Below are 19,363 nucleotides of genomic sequence, written 5' to 3' on the forward strand. Positions count from 1 at the left end.
TTTCAAAGTAATTAGACAATCACCATTCATAAAAAGACTTGAACCACCTGTTTTAATTGAATCTATCCTTTGTTATTTTGTCACAACTTACATAATAATTATTATTGCGTCAATTAATAACAATTAACAGTTGGACCATCATATTGTTTATTCAAGTCATACAACAGACGGCTCTAATAGACAGGTTCACAATGTGATGGTACCTGAAAATGACACGTGCAGTACTGGTGACTTCAAAAAAAGTGTTTGTTTTTTCTTATTGAAATTGAAAATGCGTGAATTTAAGTCCGCGCGAAACTGTCTTATTTTCCGTTTGCGCGAAATTTCATGCCAGCGAATTCAAGTGACATTTCAGTTATTACAACCTCATTGCTTTTCTTTTATAGGAACGGCTCTTTTCTGTAATTACAAATAAAAAACATATATACATTTTAATCATTAAAAGCTTTATGTAATTTGTAACAGCTTATTGCAGCTGCGTTTGGTCTTCATGTTATTTTGTTTTCGTAAGATACATACATGTACTGCAATAAATTGTTGCAAATTATTATGATCAAGTTTAATTTGAAGTGATCTTGCATCGCCAAAAAACTTAAATGCAAAGGAATCTTTTTGCATTTTACATGCACTTACAGATCGGTAATAGTCTATTCATTTTACTAATCTGAAGATTCGTTGATACTTGAGTGACAACCAGCTGCTTTCATTGTTCTGTCCTTCAGATTTTCTTGATGTATATAAAGACTCCGCCCAGAAGATTGAATAAAATTTATGTAAATATTTTGGATATCAGTTTTATTACCTTTCCAGTTACCGGTTCTTTAAAAACGTTACTTAAATTTGAACAAAGGCAAATGATAATCAGATCTATATGCAAAAGTTACAAAATATAGACAACATGGCAAATATAATGCCTTATTACAGAATTTCTCGAAATTAATGCAATGTATTACAAGTGAGCTGTTTAATTATATACGTTACTATAAATAGTAACATCACCCTTGACAAGTGGTTATTACTACCGTCAATGACTTATCTATGATCATAACGACCCACGGGCCACCGGACCGTTAACGCGTTTTAACTAGTAACGTCAATAAGGTGAGTGAAAAGGTGTCGAGTCGTTTTCCTGTTTGAAAAATCAATACTGTACACATTAATGGAAAATATGATAAATGATGAAAAGTAAGAGAAGGTATATAATAAAAAGTTCAATAAACTGCTGGTGTTTGCTTTCTAGCCAGTTTCCAAATGGCTCCTTGGGTAAAGCCCGCGGGCAATTTTGACACTAGTGTGCCATTATGTCAGAAAGGCACAACCAAGCCGTGTAGTAAGTTTTTAATTGTAAACTTTTTAGGTGTTAATAATTTAATGGAATTGTAACGAGTTTGTGTAGATCTTTTAACAATATGCAGAAGTTCATTTCAGATTTACATATTTATTTTCCATATAAACTTTCTTTCCAGATTGCACACAGTCTATTTTTAACATTAATGGATGACTTGATTAAACTGAACCTGGGAGTACTTATTATCTCTCTCAACTCATTTCTAGTTTTCCTACTGCAGATTATGCTACAGACATCTTTATCAGTGTCTTTATCACTGCCTTCCACTTTTTAATTCAGTTTTTGAGTCGGCCAAACGCTGAAAGCGTTTGACGAGTCCTTGCTATCGTCCGATTTCTCATTCTCATTAAACGGCCTCACAACACATTGCATTGATGTAGTTCCATTAGATTGTCTCTCTAGTTTCAAAGAGTTCATTGATAGGATGAAGTTCAGTTATGTCAATCCCATTTGATATGACCAGTAATCTGTCAAATTTATTAAGTGTAATTGTGCAATACTCGAATAAAGTCATGTATTTTTTCCGCGGTAACTCATTAAGCATAAACACGAATAACGATTCTGCGGGATTTGATAATACATTTGCGCATATGATTATGGTGACTAATTTTATACCCTTTGGTCATAGAATAGCAAATACAATGTTCACAAATTCAAATAAAAACTGCATATTGACTTATTAGCCAAATTATCCATTTGTTACCCTGCCCGTTTCAAAAAAAAATCTTTAAAATCATTGCGCAAATAACAACTTTATTGTGCTGTGCATTTCATAAATTTCGCAGACTTACCAAGCTCGCGTAACATCCTGCGAAAGACAAAATATAGTTCCAGAACATACTGCTAGTATTTTATTGAGTCGGGTACCTCTGAAAGCATTGGAATGTCTCGTATCAAAAAGTTTACCACATCGTTGAAATCAAATTATGACAGCTTCATTTTAAATACCCGAATAAGATATGTGCAGTACGTTAATTTTTTCCGCGAGACTTCGCGGATGAATCCTAATTACATTTTAGGCAATTGTCGGCGAACACACGTGACTTTTATAACAACGCATTGTCCGTAGTTTCTCTATGACTTTGCGTTTGAAAATACGGACTTCGGTTTACCAGAAAATGGAAACTTCTACATATAACTTCGTTCTAAATCGTAACCTTTCTAGAATTTTGACTGGTTCGGGTAATTTGCTTACATTCATGTCGCAAAAAAATTATACCGATACCCATTCTGCGTTTCAGTATGACACATGGGTTGAATTTTGCAGTCAGTAAGCGGATAAATTATCGGGAGAAGAAGCTCTTACTGGTTTGTTTAATTACTACTGATTAAACGATTTTATTTCTTATTTTTCGAGAAATAAACAAATCGGCGAAACATTAAATTGTATTTTCTTGTAGTTTTTGAAATCGAAAGTAGATCGTCTATTTTAGACTGCTTTGACGAAACGAAACAATTTTTTATGAAATGATTTGAATAAGAGGTAATTTCACCGTAAACTTCAATGTCAGATACTGCTAAACTGTCTTCGTTTCATCACAATTTGTAAAACATATTGTTGAAACTGGAGATTTGGGCGGTATTTAGAAAAGTGTCATCGTATCCGATATAATATTTTGGATAAATATCGAGCTGTTTTATAAAATTTTAACATTCAAGTAACAGACATGATAGATATCATTGTAACAGAAATGATTCTAGATTTTTTTTTGTAACACATACATAGAATCTATATCAGACTTATATTCTAGAATCCTGAGGCATGACCTGAAAGTAAAAATATGAAATGACAATCATTCATACTTTGGATGTTTTAATACTAAAAAGAATCTAGGTAATAGAAATTGAAACATATAATTTTCAGTTAGAAAACGCACCAAAGGGTCTACATTTTCAAAATTTTATTGTGGTGATACCCCAAACCCTACTTGCAGGAGGGGGTATCCTTCCACCCCCCTCCCCCTTATTGCCACTTTACAGTTTGATACATTTGCCATTTTACCAGCTGCCACAATGCCCATTTCAAAATCTGACTGCAATTCAAAGCAGGAAGAAACAGCCCTCCCCACACCCACCCTGCTACCAACCACGTAAAAATGGCTCAAACATTTTTCAGCCCAGTCTGGGCCTGTCTGTCTACATGTAGGCGATTTTCTGAATTCATAAAAATCGATTAATTATTGAGAACAGCACTTTTTTCGCGTCTCTAAAATCAAGTTAATCGTCTTATGTGTCATCGTTTCTGACTGGTCAACGGTTTTTATCCATTTTAAATCTATTGGTCTTTTTGTCATAATCATTGACAGGCTTATTCTTGTATATTATATTTTTTTTGAATTTTTGATTAAGAGCCATACATGGAGCCAAACATTTTTCAACCCAGTCTGGGCCTGTCTATCTACATGAATCAAAATGGATAATTGAAAGTGTAGTGCACGGACCTGGGGACTACTGACATGGTTTTGAAGGGGTTAACAGATCTGAAATAGAATAAATGATGGTTTAACTAAAAAAGAACTGCATTTATTATTATCGGTTATCTTTTCCGAAATTGGTCAAATTAACTTCCCTTAGTTTCGAATGCACAATTTCACTGTCAGTGTAAACATTCATGACACTATATATTGACACTCAGCAACATTTACATATCTTTAAACGCAAAAGTAAGTAAACTTTAAATTCAAATCACTTATAATATGATTGAATAATACCTAATATATGGCAAGGTTATCCCCAGACCCTTCTGTAAAATATCTGAACAGTTCTTTTGTCCACAGTGTTCGAAATAGTCGCCTGCCCGATTGCCCTGGCAAGTAAAAAACCATGTCGGGCAAGTAAAACTGACTGTCGAGTTGTCCGATGGGCAAGCTGCGAAAAATGCAGTATTTTTCGGTAGAATTGTATCATTTCGATCCGTTTCGCTCTTTTCATTACTCGAAATAATAACGAGCGTTTTCATTGGTCGGAGTGTTGCAGAGAGCCAATCAGATTCCGTATAAGATATTGCGTCTGGTAAGCTTCGCAAAATGGCGACGTTTCCAATCTTTCAGAAAGGTTATATACCTCCTGAAAAAAAAATCAAATCAGGTGATAACGAAGCCGCCAACCGGTTAAAATACGAAAGTATTAACAGACAACGAACATTCCAAACCTCGTGGTTAAACGAATTTGACTGGTTGGTTTATAAAGAAGGTCAAATGACTTGTAATATTTGTAGTTTATACGATGATGTTGGATCGTTCGTGACGGGCTCGACCGTTTTTCGCAAGAACTGCCTACAGTCGCACGAAAAATCTGATTCTCATTTAAAATTTATTCAGATTCAAAAGGCAAGGAGTAATCCCTCTGCAACTGTAGCTATGAAAACATCATCTATGGTTTACAGCTTTCCATATTGCAAGCTGACTTAGTGTTGTAAAAATCACAGAATTAACAGCTGCAGATGAATCAAAATTGTAATCACAATTTTATCCATATTTCTTAATGTCAGTACTGCTTAACCAATGATGGTGTAAACGGTGACTTGCTGTTCATTTTGCGCGTGTTATTTTCATGGTTCCTTTCTATAATACATGCACATCTTATTTTGAAAGACGGCTTTGAAGCCACTAGGCACGAAACTGGTGTTCTAAAAGCATGAACTAAGAGGTAACTTAATTAATAAGGAGACTGAAATTGCTTACTAAAATTCTTAGAATTCTTTTACAGCTTCAGAACCCATACGAAAGCACAGGTCGTACTGAAAAGGGAAACAAGGCTATTCATTTCTACAAGGCGTCAAGGTCAAAGGACGTATGGCTGATGCTTCACCTTTTACTTGATATCCTGTCCATCCTGTCCTCTGTCAGTAAGAGATTTCAGGACCGTAGAGCTGACATTCAGAGTATTCTTACAGAGATTGACATGGCTGTAAGATCCTTGGAGAAACTTGAGACAAGGTATTTAGTTTAAGCTTATTTATTTTACAGTAACTGTAAAACAAGTTTTTGAAACTTACATTTATTATGTTCTGTCAGTGTGATGAATTGCCAGCTGAGTACTCCAACTTAGACTAGTAAGGGGTTGGAGATGGAATGGGAAAGGTATTTGTTTTACAGCACTTTCAGCATCTCTGATTATAAAGAGCTGCCCAGAGGGGGTTGGAACTGGGAAGTCTGGGAAATCACTATATCCCTGCTATATCCAAAAAGATCTAAGTCTTTGTCTCAGTTTTAGTTTCGTGTCATTCTTTCCCATACAATTAACAAAACCGCAACAGTAGATAGATAGGTAGATTTATTTGTGAACATATATTTCACAAATACAAATATTACAAATATAACATTATGAACAAACACCATTACAAACAAACATTCAAATGTATCACAGAAATAGCTATATGTTTGTGTTGTATCTCAAATTGATTTTATATAAATATTAATAAATTTTGTGACATATATCACAGCATAACCAATAAATTAAAAGTATTTCTACTTATTTCGAATGGGGTCCTTGTAAAAAGTATCATATTGGCTTTTTAAATGCTAACTTTGGTCCAAAAAAGACAACTCATACTAGCATAAATGATAATCTAGACTAAACAAGAGTAACATGATGTATTTGTCTATCAATGAAGTCCCTGATATGTTTGTTTCAAATATCACAGTTACATTCAATCATCGACATACATATATCACAGAATAATGAGGAATATTGCACAAATGATAAAATGATAACCACAACTAATAAAAGACTTTTCATACATTCAATGACTGAGTTCCATTTTAACTGCTTTTTAAAAGTTTATGTTACATTATGTACCGTCTCTTTTCAGGGATGGATTTTATATGAGAAAGGCAGGAGCTGAACCACCTTCAGATCTCACTGGTAATGACAGAGTGTTTGTATCTGCACGAAAACGACTGTTGTCAACCATATTAGACGCACTTCATAGACGTTTTACAGACAACCCAGGAATATTAGCAGCTTGTTCCATTCTGAACTTGTCGGTGTTTCCAACAAAAAGTGATGCTGTAGGTGAGAGAAAAATCCTGTTACTCTTGGCTAAGCACAGCAACAAGAGAAATTAATGTAGACCTAGATCAGGCAATGTGCAACTGTCTACACAGTTTGCCTCTTAAAAGATAAGGTTTCACAGTACAAGCAGTTAACAGTCTTGACCAGTGATCAGCTTGCATGGTTGAGCTTGTTCCACACTAGTCTAACAGTAAAGATAAGCTAGTTTGCTTGGTGTTTTCTCATGTAAGTTTTGAATCTCATTTTTAATTGGACATGTTTCACTGTTTGTAGCCATTACTGTCACAGTTAAAATTTTTCCAGATTATGGTGAAAAGGAGGTTGATACACTGGTGGATTTTTTTGAGCCTGCATTAACTGCTGCCGGTGTAGATGTTGGAGTCATAGCCAGTGAGTGGTTAAAGTTGAAGACACATATGCTGCTAAGGTTTGTTTTTGTCACTTTTAAGTACAGCTGTATTTCTGAATGGCCAACAGCTCACATTCACTTCATAACTAGCCTAGTATGTGATGGGGCGTCCTCTCCTATTGTTACAAGTCATGGACTCGATCCCCGGCCAAGTCACAGAAAAGACATTTAAAATGGTACCAGTGATGACCTCACTTTGTGCTGGATTTCTTTCCTCTCATAACCAATTTATTGCTATTTTTTTTTCTGTAAAACATTCATGACAGGAAAGGGACTGTATTGTGCCTTTTAAAGATATATTTTTTACCAGACTGAAACAGTGTGTAGCCACAACTCTTTGATAGCCAGTTTATGCTAGACACGAAACTGTCAGAAGTGCAGTGGTTATTTAATCCACTGCTAGTTTAAATATAACAATAAATGCAAATATATAATACTTACATATTTGAATTTTACTCCTTCAGGTACCAGAACCCCCAAGAGACCAATTGGGAGGATGTCAATTCCAAACTGGGACAAGTGTGTCCAAACATACTCCAACTGGTAGATCTAGTACTTACAATTCCAACATCTTCTGCAGATGCCGAACGTGGCTTCAGTCAGTTGAAAAACATTAAAACAGACAGACGGACCAGACTCCAAGATGTTACTCTCTGTGACCAAATGACTGTTCTTTTGGAGACTGAGGATATTAATGAGTTTGACCCAATGCCTGCTATATCACTCTGGATGAAACCAGAGCGTAGAGTGCAGCAGGCGAAGTTACCTGTCGAGTCTAAAATTGTTTTGGATGAAAATCTAAATGAAATTGTGCCGGATGTTGAGGAGCCCATACAGTGTCCTAATTTAGACAATGAACTTGTAGAAACTTTGATCACAGTAAATACAGAGAGTGATAGTAAGTCAGATAGAGAACCTGTTGAACCCAGCACAGAAACTACAGGCAGTGAAGATTTTCTTGATCAGGCTAATGACAAATCTGTTCAAGTGGACTGCCATGAATGTATTAACTCACAGTCATTTCCTTTTATAGCTATAAAATTGATAGACACATCTGTTCAGACAGAATTTAGTCCAGTTGCTGACTACTGTACTGATAATGAGTATGATGAAACTTATGAAAGAGATGAAGATTATGATTTTGAAAACTTTGACATAGTGGATGGTGTTAGGGAAATTAAGAAAAAATATATTGATAGAGTAGAGTGTGCTGGGAAGGCATTTTTAGAATTTAGGGAGGTGTGCAGTACGTCAGATCTGAAAATAGGTGGTGAATAATTAAATTTACGCACTTTTCTTGTGTTTTCAATAAAGTTCAGTGATTACACTGTTTTTTCTGTTGTTTTCTTTTAAGTTGAGGTCCAGGGCAAGTCGGAATCCAAGGGGGCGAGTTGAAATCAGTTCCAGGTTGCCCTATGGGCAAGTTCGAATTCAGATTTATTTCACACACTGGTCCATCCGTTACAAATTGTATGTGGCAATCCGCGCTATAAAATTTCAAAATAAAATATTCAAATTGTATCATGTGCGAATAATTACCCGTTTTGGTAATGCCGGAGGCAAATGTTTACTCGAAAAAAATATATAGTCCTGGGCAGTATCTTGGTGCCAGCTGTCAAATTGTAGCTTGTACTTTCAACATTTTTATTTTTGCGAACCACTCTTCAATTTTAGAGAAATATATTGGAATTAAATACTTGTATAATGTCAATCAAAGTTTTACTAGGCATCGATTGAATGTTCATTTCGTTGATATTTATTGTAACAAAATCTCTGTTCAGTTAGAAAAAAAACTAAAAACAAACTGAAACTGTTAGGACTTGTTGAACATTTAATATTGTCTGTTCCATCTTCAATCAAAATAATTGCAAATCTTTAAAGATTAAAACCTGTGACTCTTGGCGAGAAACTATAAAGAGTATTTCAGACAGCACATGTATACTCAATACTCTTTGTCTTTTTGTATACAACTAAGGTATATCTAGAAATAAAATATCTTTCAAAATATACTTAAACCACTTATTTAGCAGCGGTTTTAAATTCACTGAATATAATGCTTGTTCTTTCCACTTTTCTGATATGCTTGTTATCGTCCCTAAAATTGGGGGAGCATAGTTATAGCCACCTTTTCCATCACACTTTCTGTCCAAAGGATATCGAAAATACCAAGTTGTAACTTTTACATGAGATCCATTTCGGTTTACTTTATTTCTAGATTTGATCCTTCTCAGATCAATCCTAGGTGGTTTGTTAGAACTTTGATACCGTTGATAGAAATTGTATGAATCTTAAAAATTATTAGAATTGAAGCCTCAATTTACATACACCACTTTAATCGATTTCATTAATTTATTTGAGGAAATATAATCTGAGGAAAAGAAGTATTTGAAATACTAGTAATTTGCATGGAAGCATATTATTTTTACCCACAAAACTAGTCATTCATGTGCATCCTGTATTCATTATTCCTGTTGTTTGATATTATAACCTTGCCATTTAGACTATACTACCAGTATATCAATCATTAGCCGACTCTCAGGCCGTTCAGGCCTTTGTTTAAGTGCTGCATTCATGGTACCACTCTATCGGTTATGAACGAATTCTTCATATCTGCCGGTTCCCTCTTGATATGAACCGGTTGACGGGGGAAGATGATGACGATCCGCCATCATCTGCTCCGTCCAGTGTAACTAGCACAAAGGAGGGGAAGATCAAAAGGTTCCCACCTCCTGAGTCAATGCAACACTAATACTTTAAATTTCCAGTCGTTCAATTTTTGTTTACTATTGTAAATGGAAAGTAAAATTATCCAGTGGAATTGTCGCGGACTTAAAGCAAATTATAATGAAATTCTCCTTCTCTTATCAAAATATAATCCTTCGCTTATGTGCCTTAGCGAAACGTTTTTAAAGGAAACGGACAAAATAGCTTTCAAAAATTATTCCGTGTATAACTTCATAAATACTAACACTGATAGAGCGTCTGGTGGTACATCTATTATTATTAATAATGCATGTCCGCACAGGCAAATTGTTCTAAATACAAGTATTCAGTCAGTTGCAATTAATGTTACATTGCATCGACCAATTACTGTCTGTTCGATTTACATACCTCCAAAACTTAAACTAAATCTTGAAGAGCTTGATGATCTTATAAAACAATTACCACAACCATTTTTGCTTCTGGGAGATTTTAATGGTCATCATGACTTTTGGGGCTGTTCTGACAGCAACAGAAGAGGACAAATTATTGAAACTTTTATTGAAAGAAATGCCCTCTGTTTACTAAATGATCAATCCAAAACTTATCTTCATCCTGTAACAGGTAACTTTTCTTCGCTTGATTTGACAATTTGTCATCCGAACATCTTTCTTGATTTTGAATGGAAAGTACTGGATGACTTGCATGGTAGTGACCATTTTCCCATTATTATTACAAATACTTCTAATCTGTCATCAGACCACCCTTCATATTTCAAATTTAATAAAGCTGACTGGAAGCAATTTGAAACGCTATGTAAAAATGATTTGACTTTGGAGAATTTTACTAACTTTTATGATCCTATTGATCGGTTTTCAGTTCTTCTGTCCGATATTGCTGACAAGTCCATTCCTAAAACTTCAAGAAATGGTAAACATAAAAATAAGCCTTGGTATAATGATGATTGTAAGACCGCTGTTCGAAAACGTAGAGCGGCCATTAAAAAATTCAATATACGGCCGACAAAAACAAAACCTACAATCAGTTAAGATTCTGAGAGCAAAAAGCTCGCAGAACCATAAAACAAGCAAAGAAAAGATCATTGCATTCATACGTTTCAAAACTTAATTCTAGGTCATCGGTTAAAAAAGTCCGGGAAATGATTCGCAAAATAAGTGGAAAAAGAAAAACTTCAAATGTTTCCCATCTTACAAAATCAGACCAGTCTATTGCATCTAGCAAGGAGAACATTGCCAATACACTTGGTGAAACTTTTTCAAAAAACTCTTCATCAAACAATTATGATAAAAGATTTCAAAACATAGAATCAACTAAAGAAAGTAAACCTTTAAATTTTGTTTCAAATAATGATGAAGATTATAATAAACCTTTTTCACTCACAGAATTGCTTGACTCTTTAGACAAATGTCACGATACTGCAGCTGGCCCAGACCAAATTCATTATCAACTTTTAAAACATTTACCACAAGAATCATTAGACCTCCTACTTGAAATTTATAATATTACATGGAAAACTGGCATTTTTCCAGATTCCTGGAGAGAAGCTATAGTTATTCCAATACCAAAACCTGGGAAAGATAACACTAACCCCAGTAATTATAGACCGATTGCCCTTACCAGTTGTTTATGTAAAACTCTAGAACGTATGATCAATTCTAGACTAGTTTGGTATCTTGAATCTCAAGGCCTAATTACAAACTTTCAAAGCGGTTTTCGCAAGCAGCGCAGCACAACTGATCATCTTGTTCGACTGGAAAATTTTATTCGTGATGCATTTGTTAAAAAAGAGCATTTAGTGTCTGTCTTTTTCGATTTAGAAAAAGCCTATGACACTACATGGAAATATGGTATTATGCATGATCTTAACGACTTAGCTTTAAAAGGTCGTCTTCCAACATTCATATCGTAATTTTAAAGTACGTGTTGGTCCAACCCTTTCTGACTCTTTTGAGCAAGAACAGGGAGTTCCACAAGGTTCTATTTTATCTGTCACACTTTTTAGCATCAAAATTAATAATATTGTGAAATGTTTGTCACCAGGGACAGATTGTTCATTATATGTTGATGATTTTCTAATATGTTATCGTTCAAAAAATATGCGTACGATTGAACGCCAATTACAGCAGTGTTTGAATAAAGTTCAAACTTGGGCCATGGAAAATGGTTTTAAATTTTCCCAATCAAAAACTCAGTGTGTCCACTTTTGTCAATTACGGAAACAACATTGTGACCCTGAGCTTTTTCTAAATGGTACAAAAATACCCGTTGTTGACGAAGCAAAATTTCTTGGTGTTATTTTTGATAAAAAGCTTTCTTTCATACCACACATAAAATACCTGAAAGCCAAATGTTTGAAATCGTTGAATCTTTTAAAGGTAATTTCAAGTACTGATTGGGGAGCAGATCGCAAGGTTTTGTTAAGACTGTATAGAGCTTTGATTAGATCCAAGCTAGATTACGGTTGTGTTGTTTATGGTTCAGCCAGAAAATCGTATTTACAAATGTTGGATACTATTCATAATCAAGGTCTTCGTATTGCTCTTGGCGCATTTAGAACATCGCCTATTGAAAGCTTGTATGTTGAAAGAAACGAACCCTCCCTTTACACGAGACGTGAAAAACTGTCATTGCAATATGCTCTGAGGGTAGCTGCCAACAAATCCAACCCTGCTCATAAATTCATATTTAAACCCAAATACCACGATTCGTATGACAGAAAACCAAAACAAATTAAACCTTTTGGATTTCGCATTGATTATTCTATGAAGGAAACAGATTTTGAATTTGATGATGTGAAAGATAATTTAGTTCTGAATACACCACCATGGATTCTTAATTCTCCAACAGTTCTTTTTGATATGAAAACCGCATTGAAAAAGGCTGAAACAAATCCTGAAATACTCAAGTCCAAATATAACGAAATCAAGTCGGCTTACAAAGATCATTTTCCTATTTATACAGATGGTTCAAAAGATGATTCAAAGGTTGGATGTGCCGCCGTTAGCCATCTGCATCAATCAAAATTACGTTTACCAAATGACGCTACAATTGTTTCAGCAGAAGCAAAAGCTATTGATTTTGCCCTTAATTTTATTTCAGAATATAATGAAGAAAAGTTTATCATCTTTTCCGACTCACTTTCTGTATTACAATCAATACACAACCGTAATACAGAAAATCCTCTCATTCAAAACATTCTTCTCAGGGTTCATGAACTATCTTTTAAAAAGTCCATCATAATCTGTTGGATTCCTAGTCATGTTGGTATTTATGGAAATGAAGATGCTGATACTGCAGCAAAGAAATCACTTTCATTAAATCAATCTAAATTGAAATTACCAAATACTGATTTTAGGTCAAATATCAACAAATATATTTTAACTAAATGGCAGTCCTCATGGAACAATGCTTCGTTCAATAAACTTCGTGAAATTAAACCTACTTTAGGTGAATGGCACCAAGGAAATAGATCTGTTCGCAGGGAGGAAGTTGTTCTTTCTCGTTGTCGAATAGGTCATACTCGGTTGACTCATTCGTATCTGCTGAACAATGAAGATCAACCTGAATGTATACCATGTCAAACACCACTTACTATTAAACATATTTTAATCGACTGTATAGACTTCGATCCACAGCGCAGCTCATACTATAATGTTGAATCTCTAAAAGAGCTGTACGAGCAAATTTCAGCCGACAAAATGTTGCAGTTTTTGAAACAAATAGGTATATATCATAAAATCTGAACCTTATTTGATTTTTATTCACCACTTCTATAATTTTTAATGTTTGCATTTGATTTTTTACACTAGTTATGTATATACGCTTTTACTTTAATAGTTTTATTTATGCTTTGCAATTAACGTAATCCATTTAACTTTTTCTAGGCGATATATGACCTTTTTGTGTCGATTCGCCGTAAAACCCAACTCATTCATTCATTCTACATATCTGTGTCACTTGGCTAAATGCTGCGTTCTGCACTCTTCAAGGCCTTTAACATGAACTTTAAATAATTTCTATTTATAAGAGATTGTGGGTATTTTATGCTTGTGAATTTACTCATTAATTCTGATATTGCCCGTTAAATTCGTGGATTAATGCATAAAGCCTAAAGGATTATAGCAGCGGGAATATAAAGGATTGCCGAACTGTTTACGAGTAAGAGCTGTTGCTACTAGTATAAATGAATAGTAAACTGAAAACTAAGAGCACACAGGTTATTTATTTCAGTAAAAACGCATTATTGTTAAAATGGATCAAGCTTCTTATAATTATGAATCTATCCCCTTTAGGAAAAGCGTACAATGGAAAATAAACAAGTAGTATGTATACTATTTGAGTAAATGTAAATTTGGAAAATAGACACGACATGTGTGTGTGTTGGGGGGGGGGGGGGGGGGGGGGGGGGGGGTGGGGGTAGTAGGGTCTGGCATTAATCTAGAGTTATCTTACGAAAGGAATAGAGTGACAGAAAAAAATTTACACGTCGGTAATCTCCAGAATCATAACCTTTCGGTTATGTATGTAAATGCTTCTGCTCTGACGTCCGGTTATGATGGTTTTAATGTAAAAACAGACATAGGTAAGAAATTCTTATGTGTTCTTTCTAATATAACTACAATTGAAAAATAAGCGAATGCTGTTCGATGCACGATTGAACAAGGATTGCATATATGCAAGATTTTTCGTGCAGCGACCAACTGTTTTCTTAATGTCAACTTTAGAATTTGTACAAATGATGACTTTTCAGCGGTTCTTTACCACCCGTACCGCGTTTTTCTATTGTTTTCGAGCACACACGTTTTCTTGCGGCAAATAGTCGGCATCAGTCGATAAATGATAAACAAACGTGTCGATTTATCCCTACAAAAACGTGTGAGAACGTTGTTTAAGACAGAAATTTATTGTGTTATGATTCGGTTATGATTTAGAGATTACCGGACCTGTTTTAACCAATGGTAAACAGCCCGGTATTTGTTTATCAGTTTATGATAATGTTATGATAGACACTACAAGAAACGAGTATTGATATACATAGAATAAAAGTTTCAAATTGCACAAAATACTGTTAGAAATGATACCCTCTACTCAGAAATTAATTGAAGTACGTCAAAATAAGAATTATACAAGGCTAAGCTACTAAAACTGATCAGAACAGAAATCTTATAAATATATAGAATTGAAAATAAAATTTCATCTTTTTACAACAAATTACAACTCATAAATTTACATTCTCTTTAACTAGTTATACATATATACATAATTATTTTCTACAATAATTAAATTATGTAAAGAAGCTAAAATGTTTTAGTTTATTCAGTAATGATTTCAATTTGCTTGTTCGAAAGCTTTTATACAACATAAAATAAGTTTTGTTAAATTGTTGATTATTTTGTGCATTTAATGGTTCACCAAAATGTTTTAATGGTGTATCGGGAAATTAAATACTGTCTTGATACACACTAAAACTTCGGCACTCTCTCCAATGCCATTCTTTTGATAAAAGTTAATTACATTTTTGCACCATTCTTACATTATTACAATGTCGTCATATTCTTTTGATGGGAAGACCTTAAACTTTTTGTAAGTAGTCTATACACATTTTGTCTGTTTATTGCTCACAAGAAAAAATATCCCAATAATTGATACTACCTACACTTTATGATTTTTCTTTCAATTATGTAATACATTCAATAATGAAAAAGAAAGTATTGTTGAAAAAAAATCTGCCTATTTTTGACTACATTTAAGGTATGTTTACATTTGTAATTAGCCACAAGTGCTAGCTACGAGTCGCATCTCTACAATATATCAAATAGGTAGTCGACAACTCTTTGGATTTTTGAGAGCTGGTTCAACTAGCAGATATTATGTTGGTTGATAATCAAAGTACATTTTGTCCGGCTGTATTACATTTTTGCGAATTGGACTGTAAACAACTAGAACGATCAATATTTCAAGGGATTATAGTATGCGCGGCTGGAAAAGTTTGACTTACTATGTCACCGCCCGCGTTGCTCTGGGGCATATAGATTTGTCTATCCGTCCGTCTGACCGCCATAAAATTGTGTTACACATCGCCAAAATTATTGAACCTCCCGCCATTACTTTATTGAAATGTCTAAAATTTGTGTTACTTTTAAATTACTGAAATGTTCTTCAATATTAGAAGTTGAGCATCTAAGACAAAGTAGTCTAGGCAAGTAAGTGTGATCGCCGTGTGTCCGTCGTCGTAATCCGACGTAAACAGTTCGCTTTGCGACTTTGCCAGAATGCATGTTTTAACAAAATGTCTGACCAGTTCGAAACGGGCCAAAAGTAGGCAACTCGGTCTTTAGATGGTTAACAAAGTTTTTTCTATGATTTGACATAAGGACCTAGCTTTACACCGTAAGTAACGCAATATTTGAATTGATCTAGACTTCATGAATACAAACACATATTCTAACTAAATTTCATACAGACCAAATAGAAAATATTTCCTCTTAGTATATAGTGCTTAGACGGTTTTTGTATAATCTATCCTAATGCCGTGTTTATTGACCCAAGATAACCGAATTTTAAACTCAAATTTCATAAAAAATATATACTCCGAAAATAGGCTTTAAGAGTGTTCAGAACCTTTCTCTGTCACGAACTAGTGACTTAGTTTTATATCCCAGACGACTTTATTTTAAATCTGTTCGAGAAATGTTCTGAGTAAATTTCATGCAGAAAAGGATTGAACCGCCATGAAATTGTATAGCAAAATTATTCAACATTAGGAGTTGCGTACCCGTGTTTTAGCACATCTGAGCACAAAGTGCTCAAAGTCAGCTATTGTGGTAATACTGTCTCCGTCGTCCGTCAAAGTCCTACTTTTGAAGGCACTAACCTCCAGACTTTGGGTAAACAATATCTTTCTTTCAATTTGAAGTTTGGTCATATTATGAACATTAGAATATGAGATTTTGTTTCTTAGCTATTTTAAAAATGCCAAATCAAGAAAAACAGATTAATCGAACCCGGACCCCGCGACAAAAAAGAAATTTTCCGCTGTCGTTATCAATACCGCTATATAAGATTTAGTGTTTAATGCGCGTTAATTATAGATATTTATAATTAAGGCAATTTACGGCAAGTAAACCATTAAAAACGCTTTTCGATTTTCATCTTAAAAAGTAGTAAAACAACTAACTTCCATGTGTTGCCGTAACATATAGTTTGTCAGTAATTAAATTTCAAAGCATTCTTAAGAAATACTGCATTAATTTCCAGATATAAAACAATCTTTGCTGTTGTTGTTTTTTTTGTTTTCGAACGATCTGGAGGCCAGTGCCTTTAAGGCTCTAGAGGGTACAGTTTTAGTCCAATCATAATGAAACTTGGTCGGAACGTTTCGTTAAGAAAATCTTGGCAGATTTAGAAATTGGGTCATCTTGGCTCAAACACTAGGTGACTTAAAAACCTTGATAACACGAGAGTCCTTTTTAAAACTCGGTTGTCTTGGGTTAATTTACTAAATCACAAGGGTAAATCATAGAAGAACCTTCTAAGCAATACGTAGGGGATATTTTTCTTTTCAACAATGCAGTCACAATATTTGTCTTCATGAAGTCTTGAACAGTTTTATTATTGCGTTCTCTAGGATCAAAAACTAGGTCACTATGTCAAATCAAAGAAAAATCTTTGTTAACCATCTTGAGACCTAGTAGCCTACTTTTTACCCATTTTCCAACTTCTCTGATATTTTGTTAAGAAAACTATTCTGACCAAGTCGCAAAACGATTGGGCCATAATTATGATCTCTGGATTGTTCAAAGCGGAATTGTTTACGTCGGACGACGACGAAAAACGGATACAGGGCGATCACTTGCACCATTTTCTCTCGGATGCATTACTTATAATGTTAAAGAACATTCAGGTAAAGTGTAATGACCGTAGGTCAAATGCTTTTGGCGGTATGTATAACATACATTTTCCCTGACGGACAGACAGACAAAGCCAATTCTATATCCCGTACTCCAAAGTAGTGACATAAGACCTTACCACCACTATGGCAAGGATAATATAATTAAATAAGTTTTTTAGATGGTCGTCTCAGGTATCAACAATCTACTTAATCTTAATTCGCAAATTTCTCTATGCAGATATACGACTGTAAACGAATTTAAATATAGTTCTTGCTTGTTTTATGCTTAAAACAAAGTACAGCGAAAATTCATTTACAACATTTCTCTTGTGTGGATCATAAATTAAAGCACTGACGAGATAACCTTAACTTAATAGTCCTAATTATAGTTTATATTCCATTAAAAAACTAACTTTATAATACAAAGTCAATTATTTCCTCGACGTGACAGGTATTCAGAGAAAGACATTTTTCAGCCATCAAATGCAAATGAATGCCCGATCTCTAATTATATGCTACACATTTTTTTCTTGGAATTTCTTTGTAAGAATAAACACAGTCTTCACTTAATGAGCTGATTATTGGTGGTTCATCTCCGTTCAATTATTTCTGCTAAATGAGATAAGAGATGATAGAAGGTCTTGGGAAAAGTCAGAAATGCGGAAACTGTTGTTAAAAATGATTGAGTTGGATTTTACAGCGATTCGATTCGGCAGAAACAGGTCATATATCGCCGAGAAGAAATTGTATTGAAAACATAAATTGTAAAGCATTTCTAAAAATATTTATGTAAAAACGTATATACATATAAGTGTTAACCTTGTAAGCGTAATAATATTGCAAAAGATGTGAATAAAAATGTATGATCTTTTGATTTTGTGAAAAATACCTACTGTATCTGCTTTACAAAAAGATAAAATAGTGTCAATTGAAACTTTTTCAAACAACTGCAAAGATTGAACGTCACTGCGGTTACACCACTGCTGTTCATCTTTCTCAGGTATGGACCGGCACTAGCATTCAAGTATAACAAACACATGCAACATATTTACAAGCAAATTAGTAAAAACATTGACAAACTATAGGTATCGCACAGTATTATGGCGTTTTGAAATGTAAACAAACACAAGATTAACATAAGTTTGAGTCTATACGTACAATACGTAACATTTCCAATATCAATACTAATTCCTCGTTGGCCGAGGGGTAACGCGCTCCGTCTCGTACTTTTTCGATTCCCGGACCGGTATACTTTTTAATTTGAAAAGTGTGTATTATTTTTTATTGTTCAATAAAATTCAACGAAGACCTTTCAAGTTAGTAAATTTGGTTAACTGTAATATGTCATTTTAATATACTAACATGTAATTATGTTTAGATACACTTCGCGTTAAATAATATGATGATGATACAATGTTTTTGAAGCTCACCTGTAATATTTTAAAGCACAACGGGATGGCTTTATAGATTTTATGACAATCTCATACCTCACTTTAAAAAGCATTTCCCGGCCTTAATTTCGGTATTGATTAATATAAACTTTATACGAAAATGAGAACAAACAATGAATAAGAAACCGTTGAAGAACAAACCTACGTAAAGTATGTAATGCAAAATAAAAAAATCTTTGGACTGATGTAAGACTCGATCAGTCAAAATTATCACTACAAAATGATCACAGTTCCATCCACTCATCACCTGCGCCAACAAGCCAGCTGATTAACGTTCTTATAATCATAATTTCTCTTTTAAACGAGACTGCTAGCCTTATGTTTGTTTATTTACTTACTACTAAAACAGAAACGCCATAATATTGTGCGGTACTTATAGCTGTTTTGTTTGTTTGTTTTGTGTTTAACGCCGTTTTTCAACAGTATTTTGAGTCATGTAACGGCGGACAGTTAACCTAACCAGTTTTCCTGGATTCTATACCAGTACAAACCTGTTCTCCGCAAGTAACTGCCAACTTCCCCACGTG

General features: G+C 34.3%; 1 protein-coding gene across 1 annotated transcript; it reads left to right on the plus strand.

Moving 5' to 3' along the window:
* The first annotated feature begins 4,374 nt into the window (after window positions 1-4,374).
* On the plus strand, window positions 4,375-8,051 carry LOC123560712 (uncharacterized). Its single transcript, XM_053516925.1, has 5 exons — window positions 4,375-4,725; window positions 5,057-5,286; window positions 6,162-6,364; window positions 6,638-6,791; window positions 7,238-8,051. Exons 1-5 carry the CDS (start codon window positions 4,375-4,377, stop codon window positions 8,049-8,051), a joined length of 1,752 nt encoding a protein of 583 aa, XP_053372900.1.
* Window positions 8,052-19,363: the final 11,312 nt, after the last annotated feature.

Source organism: Mercenaria mercenaria, chromosome 10 (genome assembly GCF_021730395.1).
Source record: "Mercenaria mercenaria strain notata chromosome 10, MADL_Memer_1, whole genome shotgun sequence".
Lineage (NCBI taxonomy): Eukaryota > Metazoa > Mollusca > Bivalvia > Venerida > Veneridae > Mercenaria > Mercenaria mercenaria.